Source organism: Humulus lupulus, chromosome 5 (genome assembly GCF_963169125.1).
Source record: "Humulus lupulus chromosome 5, drHumLupu1.1, whole genome shotgun sequence".
Lineage (NCBI taxonomy): Eukaryota > Viridiplantae > Streptophyta > Magnoliopsida > Rosales > Cannabaceae > Humulus > Humulus lupulus.
This window is the reverse complement of record NC_084797.1, coordinates 204,047,950-204,056,711: the sequence shown is the minus strand read 5'-3', so window position 1 is coordinate 204,056,711 and position 8,762 is coordinate 204,047,950. Positions and strand designations below refer to the sequence as shown.

Below are 8,762 nucleotides of genomic sequence, written 5' to 3'. Positions count from 1 at the left end.
AACAATTTTAGGTGCAACATCTTTAAGCTGTTTAGAATTAGAATTGCATGGTTGGGCTACTTCATTTTGGTGCAACATCATTGTTAGTAAAAAACAGTTCTGAAATTTTGAACATTTGGAGGGCTTATTACATGTGATTATTAAAGATAATTTACTGACGTAGTTATGTAACAGGTGGTTTGTCAATAAACTGAAGTTTATGTTCATTGGTTGGCTCAAACAACTCTAGGTCCTATAGATAATATATGCTTTACTTGCATCAAACATGTCGTTCTTTAGGCGAATCTATTCCTATTATTTTCTTGGATGTAATCATGTAACTGGTGAGTGTTCCCTTTTCTGAAACTGAGTTGGATGATATCTTGGTATATTTATTGTTTTCAAATATCTGACTATATAGTTTCCTGAGTATAATTTTGGATTTGACATTTGATCTTGTTTGTGATTATGTTTTATGGGTTTGAGATTATTTAAGTTTCAGTTTTTTTATCCTATTTTTGTATTTAAACTTTCGGTGTGATGTGCTATAAAATCTTGTGCTTCTTGTAGTATTATTTGAGGTCAGGGGGATGTAAAGTGGCAGGCTTTCCTGTCTTAAATTTAGGGAGCAAGCATGTTAGTAGTGACAAAGTCAGAGATAAAGTAAAAGATATACAAGATATGGAGACTGCTCTTAAAGAATTAATGGTAGTGTAATTACCTTTCTTTCGAACACTTACCTTTGTAACTGATTTGAGCTCTGCAAGATCAAGCTTCTTGCTGTCTTAAAGAAATAAAAGGTCTTCATGAAGAGAGAGTACATATATTGCAGCAGTTATCTAACTTGCAGGTCACTTTAATGTATAACTAGTCTTTTGTGTGTGCTGGTTTTCTTACTTTAAAATATCATTTTACTAATGCTAACTCTTCTCGTAAATGGACAGAGCAAATTGAAGAATGTAGCATGTATTTCCTCTTCCCAAGCCTACCTCTTAGTGAGAGATCAAATTGAAAAATCAAAATCTGAAGTTATTGAGTATCAGGCTTCGTATGAGAAACTTCAGGTTGCAACTGGTCGGTAGTTTATTTATGCCTTTTATCTGCCATTTTTTCCTAAGATGTCATTCTGATGCTAAAAATAATGTTGTCATTGGAGATTGTAGGCTGAGAAGGATATTCTTGTCTTAAAGGAAAGGGAACTCAGTGTTAAAAGTGATGTCATTGATTTCCTTCGAAGATCTACTGCAATTGAGATTCATTGGTCAGGCTGCTGAGATACAGAAATTGCAAACCATGGTATGTATTATGTTTTCAGATTTGTATCTTTTAGATGGTCACTAGGTGGAGACTGGCCATCACTATTAACTTTGGTTAATTGTATAAATGTCATGTCACATTAAATTTATCCTTCTTAGTTCTAAGCAATGGAAACTGGTTCTATGTTTTTATATTCATTGATTCTTTTCAGTTGCGCAAAAAATCTGCCAAGTCTATGATGTTGTTTAAAACATCATCATATAGATCATTTAAAACTCCATGTATAGGAGCAGAAAGAGTAAATAATGAAATGAAGAATTCTACCCAAGAGAAGGATGTGATTTCTAACAAAGAAACAGGACAAGCTAAGTGGAGCTCTTATTTGCAATAGTGTATGTTAGTCATGTGCCTTTAATTGGATTGCTAGTTCAATATAGTGAATATTCAATGCTTTCCCTTCAATCTAAGTTCCACCTTATGTGTGTGTGGTTTATTACTTGACACTAGCCATATATATATAAATATATGTAAATGGTAATTTTGTTCCTGCTGAAGTTTCGTGTGTCAAGAATTTAAGATACAGTCTTTTCTTTTGTCAATTGTGATTATCTGGCTTAGTGCACGTAACAAATTGATCTTTGATTTAAGCAAATTTACCTGCTGTGCTCTGCTTTTTTACTCTGGAAAAGGTGAAGTCCTGGAACAAATCACCATCACTATCATCTTTATCTTCTTGGATTTGCATTTATTGTGCCATTAGATGTGAAACACGCATTTTATTGATTTTTCCTCTTTTTTATTTCTATTTAATATGATAAACATTTCCAAATCTATACTTACTTTACATTTATTGAGAATGATATATTTGTTATCTTGATACATTTCACAAGCCTTGTTTTAAGTTGCATGTTTTGTTGCTTCAGTCGTTGTTTTGCATGGTAGTACATCTTGCTATACCCGGCTGTTTTGTCAAGTTTTGGAGTTATTACAAATTTAATTTAAACTTTATATTCTTACAGGTGGACACTAGCTTAAGTCTTATGTTCTTAATAATAAAAGGACTTTTTTTTACAATGTGCAGGTATATTGAGATGATTTCTTTGGATCAATTCTTGACAACATTTGTAGTTGAGGCCTTTAGAATGGAAGAATGTATTTCACTAATTTTTTTATACATTTCTTGTTTTGTATTTAGTGATAAAGGAATCTGAATTGGGCATAAATTATGTTGTAATATGATTTCTTAAGCCTAGACTAGTAGACTAAATATTGTAAGTACATTTGAGTAATTAATAAAAATCTGTTTATGTTACCTTATTTGGCTTCAACTTTCATATTTGTTTTCCTAGTTTTGTGTAAGTAAAAAAAAGATTATGTTTCTCTAAGCTAATATAACACATGTGTTATACTAAAGTGTAGTATAACACAAAATATGTGTTATACTAAAGTGTAGTATAACACAAAAAAAGTTTTATACTAAAGTGTAGTATAACACAAATTTATAAGTATTGAAATGTGTTATATAATCGACTATAAATAACATAATTAAACACTTATCTATTTATTAAAATAACACAGAAATTGTGTTATCGTTGACAGTATAATAACACATCTGTATAACAATGATAAAGTGTTATGTAAAGTACCCTGACCTACGATAACATAGTCAGTCTTAACACATCAAAAAGTGTTATGGTATGTTTTGATAACACATTTTTTGTGTTATTAAAAGCATTTTTTCTTGTATGATAATAGTAATAGTAGTAGTATTTTTATGACTGTGGATTTTGGTTCAGACCGGGATTTAATTGGACACTCGTAGCAACACTTGTAGATTTTCTAAGTTTAACCTATAGTTTATGAATATTAATTTTAACCTAAGGTTTGATTAATATGACTGATATTGATGGTGATATTTATTATATTATAAGGTTTAGATAGACCCAATAAGAAAGTAACACTTGTCATGTGTATGTTTAATGATAATTAAGTATTTTTGAGGAATAAGTTTATTAAGAGTAATATTTGAATATCCTAGGGTCAGTCAACAGCTTTGAAAACGTTAGAGGACTTAGTCAAGGCTATTTAATCAATTCAAATTAAGCTGAAATTGTGCAATTTCATGTTTAAATATTCAGCGTATGCCGATATACTGTAGCTATAGGGGGCGATATATCGCAGTACGGGGATACGAAAAACACATAACTTCGCACGATCACCCCGACGAGCCTTGGGCATGCTGGCCCAGGCGATATATCGCCTACAAGGGGCGATATATCGGCTCCCTTAGTATATTTTTTAATGTTTTTGAAAACGTTCTCATTTAATCTTTAACCTCTTGATAAGTCCAGCATCTTTCTGGCCGAGTCTTCAGCCTCTGCTGAACGATAATTCAAATATTTTTCACTTAAAAAGCCATTATTTTATTCAAGTTAAATGAAGATCTTTTCATTCTTGAACTCTATAAATAGGACCTAGTACCCAGCCATTTATTCATTCATCAAGCTAAGTTCAGAGGCTGCAAGCTGCTAGGTTATTTTCTAGTGCCTAAACACTTGGGTTGGGGATTATAAGCTTAATCATTATAAGCTTACCAAACACTTGGGAAGTAAGGTTTATAGCACATTTCGGTTCAAGGTTTAGATCGGTCATAGAAGCATTCAAGGTATTCCAAACTCTAGTTCATTTTGGTATTGTTTTCCTTAAGTTCTTATAGTTTTCTACTCAGCACCCTAACTTTATTCTTTATTTTTGGATAGGAAATCTAAGATCTTGAACATAAGATTCTTGGTAAGTATATTTTGATGGTATAGTTCTTTCATTATTTTCATCCATTTTCTTTAGTATACTCACCCTTTCATTTATGGTTTTAAGGAGTGTTCCAAAGTCCCAACCCTGTTCTCATATCCCATTACTTTTGGTAAGGAAAATTAGGATAGGATATTATGTGTTATGCCATATGTTATCTTATGATTTATGTGTTATGTTAACTTATGATTTGTGTGTTATGTATGTTTGTAGACTTGGGCATATGACCTGTACAACTAACAAGCCCCAATAAATTGATGGGCATATGACTTGCTTAGCTAGCAAGCCCCACAAATCTAATGGGCATATGACTTGTTTAATTTATGGGACCCCAAGTAATAATGACCATTATATATAGTATGTGTGAGATATGTTTTATGTTACGTTATGAATTTTATGTATATGATTTATGTGCTAGATTTTCCTTGCTGGGCATTAGGCTCACTCCTTTATGTTTATATGTACAGGAAAATAGCTTTGGTGGTGGGAAAGGTTCTTGGAAGCTTGGGGATGTGTATTGAGGCAGAATTGAATCGAAGGACCGAGAGTTCGATTCGAGGATGAAGTCTCTTTAATTATGGTTTTCTATGTATTTTTCCGCAATTGGTTGTAATAAGTTTTAATTAAGTTTTCATTATGTCAAAGTTATGTTTTGTTTCAAACAATGGGATCCCAATGTCATACTTATGAATTTTATATAGTTTTAAGCGTTTACCTTACAGTTCTGAAATAAAGATATGTTATTTCAAATGTATGTTTTCGTAAGTTTTGTATAGAAATTAGTAATGGTCCAAGGTCTAGAGTAGTTGGGTCATTACACTAATCGAGGTAAGTTAGATCACAAGGTAGTATATGATAACCCATCTAGGTCCTTTGTCTACTAATCGAGGTAGGGTAAATCATAACTCTAAACCACCATAATGATAAAAACCTTGGGGTTTGCTATCTAAGAAACTATAAGCCCCAAGTGACTACAAAACATATTCATACATATAACATATCATATCACATAAACATATCATAACACATATATCTAACATATTTGCCTTACCAAAAACCGGGATATTGGAGACTAGAACGGGATTTGAACTCTCCTAAAACAAACAGTAAAAACCATGACTTTCTAATTCACTACAAGAAATCATGTTTTTAGCTACAAAAGTTTTAGCTACCAAATATTTTTGGTAGCAGTTAATTACCATTTGCTACTAAATTTTGGTAGCAAAATGATTTAGTAGTAAATTCTAATCATACAACACTAAATATTACTGCTACAAAATATTTTGGTAGCATATTTATATTTTCAGCTACCAATGTTCTTTTGTAGCTAATATTATTGGCACCAATGAATAAATTTTCTACTAAATTTTGGTAGCAAAATGATTTAGTAGCAAATTATAATTAAATGATACTAAATACGTCTGCTACCAAAATATTTGGTAGCATATTTATATTGTCAGCTACCAATATTTTTTTGTAGCTAAAATTAAATATTAGCACCAAATATAAAATTGATGCATTTTATATGATTTTATCTTTGTTTTTTTCCCATTTAGTGATCAATTCTTTGGTAGTAGAAATAAATTTATTGCTACTAAATTATATCATATTTTGGCACTAGCAAATAAAATATTTCTAGTAGTAGTATTTTTGCTACAAAAGTATTGGTAGAGAAAGTACACAATAAAAATTATAATGTAAAAAATATATAAGAATACCAAACTTAAAGTAATTAAATTTAGATTTGTGTTATGGAATCTCAACAAATTAATAATATTTTAATTCGTAAAATAATTTTTTTTTTTTAAAATAAGATCAAGGTAAAAAAAAACTAACTAAATGTATATGGAGAAAACCAAAAGATAAAATTAAAAAATCATAAGTACAATAACAAACTCGAAGGAAAATAAAAGTAAGAAACTGTAGAGTCCAAGAACTTTACTTAGCTAAGATAGATAGTAGTATTATAATATTCATAGCATTATCTTTGTAACTGTGGATTTTTGGTTCAAACCGGGAATTATTTGGACACTCATAGTAGTACTTATAGATTTTCTAAGTTTAACCTATAGTTTAAGAATATTGATGTTAACCTAAGGTTTGATTAATATGACTGATATTAAGGATAATATTTATTATACTATAAGGTTTAGATAACAACCAATAGGATTTTAAGCACATGTTATGAATGGGTGATTAAGGATTAAGTATTTTGAGGATTAAATTTAATAAGGGGTAAAGTTTGAATGCTATAAGGTCAGTCAGCAGCTTTGAATACGTTGAGGGCTTAGTCAAGGTTGTTTACTCCATTCAAACTTAGCTAAATATGTGTAATTTCGTGTTTAAATAATCAACGTGTGCCGATATATCGCAGCTATAGGGGGCGATATATCGCAGCACGTAGATACGGAAAACACGAGACGATGCACGACAGCCTCGGGCATACTGGCCCAAGTGATATATCGCCTACAAGGGGCGATTATCGCCTCCTTCAGTATATTTTGAAACATTTTGAAATTGTTTTCCATTCAGCCCTTCAACCTCTTGATAAGTCCAGCACCTTTTTGAACGAGTCTTCAGCCTCTGCTGAATGATAATTCAAATTATTTTCACCTAAAAAGATATTATTTTTATTCAAGTAAAATTAAGATCCTTTCATTCCTAAACTCTATAAATAGGACCTAGTACCCAGCCATTATTCATCTTTTGCTCTAAGTTCAGAGGCTGCAAGTGCTAGGTGAGTGTGAGAGTGTAAACACCTGGGTTGGGGAATCATAAGCTTATCAAACACTTGGGGAAGTAAGGTTTTATAGTATTTCGGTTTGATGTGTAGATTGGTCTTACAAGTCTTCAAGGTAACCCAAAACTCTAGTTCATTTCTGTACTTGTTCTTTTAAGTTCTCATAGTCTTCTACTCAGCCTCTAACCTTAATCTCTATTTTGGTTAGGAAATCTAAGTTCTTGAGCAAAAAGGTTTTGGTAAGTATGTTTCTCAAAGGTTTAGTCCTTCCATTCCTTTCATTTCTTTTTCTTCAAATCTACTCACCCTGTTATAAATGGTTTTAGGAGTGTTCCAAGGTCCCAATTCTGTCCCCATATCCCGGTTATTTGGTAAGGAAAATAGGATAGAAATGCATATGTTATATGTTTTATATGTTATCTTATGTTTCTTATGTTATGATAAGTGTTATGATATGTTTGTAGGCTTGGGCATATGACCCATTTGACTAACAAGCCCCAAATAGATTATGGGCATATGACCTACTTAGCTAGTAGGACCCCACTAATCTAATGGGCATATGACTTGTTTAGTCTATGGGACCCCAAGTAATAATGGCCATTATAGTATGTGTATGATATATGTTATGTTATGTTATGTTTTTATGTTTCTTATGAAATTTATGTATATGAACTATGTGTTAGATTTTCCTTGCTGGGCATTAGGCTCATTCCTTTTTGTTTATATGTGCAGGAAAATAGCTATAGTGGCGGGTAAGATTCGTGGATGCTTGGGAGAATGTGTATCGGTGATGAATGGATTCAAGGAGTCGAGAGTTCGATTTCGAGGATGTAGTCTTTTATTTATGGTTTATGTGTAATTTTTCCGCACTTGTTATGTAATCCTTTTTATTTTAAATTATGTTATGTTTTGTTTTTAAAACAATGGGATCCCATATCCTGCCTTGAGTTATGTAAGTTTTAGCATTGGTTTTTATAAGTTTTTAATAAAGTTATGGTATTTTCGCAAATGTAAGTTTTACTAAGGATTTGTATGTATAGTTTCGTTAATGGTCCAAAAGTCTAGAGTAGTTGGGTCATTACAGAAACTACATAAGCCATGTATAGGGATGCATATAACTTTCCTAAAACAAAGATATTGCATTGAACCTATGGCAAGCCTCAGTTAAAAAACGCAAAATGGAAAATCCAATGGGAAAAAGCCTCTTGGGGGAAGAAAGTGCATAGTGACTATAAAACTATTCAAAATAAATAAAAAACTAGAACCACAAAACTCTTTGGATACAACTTTTGAAAATGAAACAATTGGAGAAGGAACTATAGTATTTCTCATTGGAATTAGTCAACCAATTATATGAATTCGTCAGCCCACTCCACTCGAATTTGATCAATATTTTGTTTTGTGTAATTTTTCATCTTCTCTTTGCACTGTAATAAATAAATGTAAGTAATAATGAATATTAGTCAATTGTATAATATAATAACAAAATATTCTATTTCAATAGTATTTATATACATCTTACATGAGTAGTTAACCAATTGATAGGTCTAGAATTCATGCAAAAGTCACGCATATATCTCATTACATAATATTCACACTCAATATTCGATGGTTGTTGAGGACACTGCACAAATTCATAAAATGTAAATGACAAGATAAAAAGATATTGATAATTTAAATTTTCAATACAATATTATATTGTAATATTTTAAAGTAACTATCAAATGTAATATATATTATGTGATATTATTTTATAACTTACCTTTATAGATTTCCATGTAATACCAGACTCTTTTGGTTGCCTATTTGTGGAGGTATTGTAGTAATCAAAAGTCCTAATAAACAAATAAATATTTAATAATAAATTTAAAGTAAAAATTAAATAAGACTAATCCATATCACTATTTAACTTACATTGCAATTAGACTTTTAATTTCGTTACGTGGGGGTAGTCTGATTGGATCAAGCCAATAACATG

General features: G+C 31.1%; 1 protein-coding gene across 1 annotated transcript; it reads left to right on the top strand.

The window, feature by feature from the left end:
* The first annotated feature begins 579 nt into the window (after positions 1 to 579).
* On the top strand, positions 580 to 2,490 carry LOC133833926 (E3 ubiquitin-protein ligase BRE1-like 1). Its single transcript, XM_062263509.1, has 4 exons — positions 580 to 687; positions 924 to 1,043; positions 1,143 to 1,275; positions 2,318 to 2,490. The coding sequence occupies exons 1-3, from the start codon at positions 661 to 663 to the stop codon at positions 1,251 to 1,253; spliced, it is 258 nt and encodes an 85-aa protein (XP_062119493.1). The 5' UTR covers positions 580 to 660; the 3' UTR covers positions 1,254 to 1,275; positions 2,318 to 2,490.
* Positions 2,491 to 8,762: the final 6,272 nt, after the last annotated feature.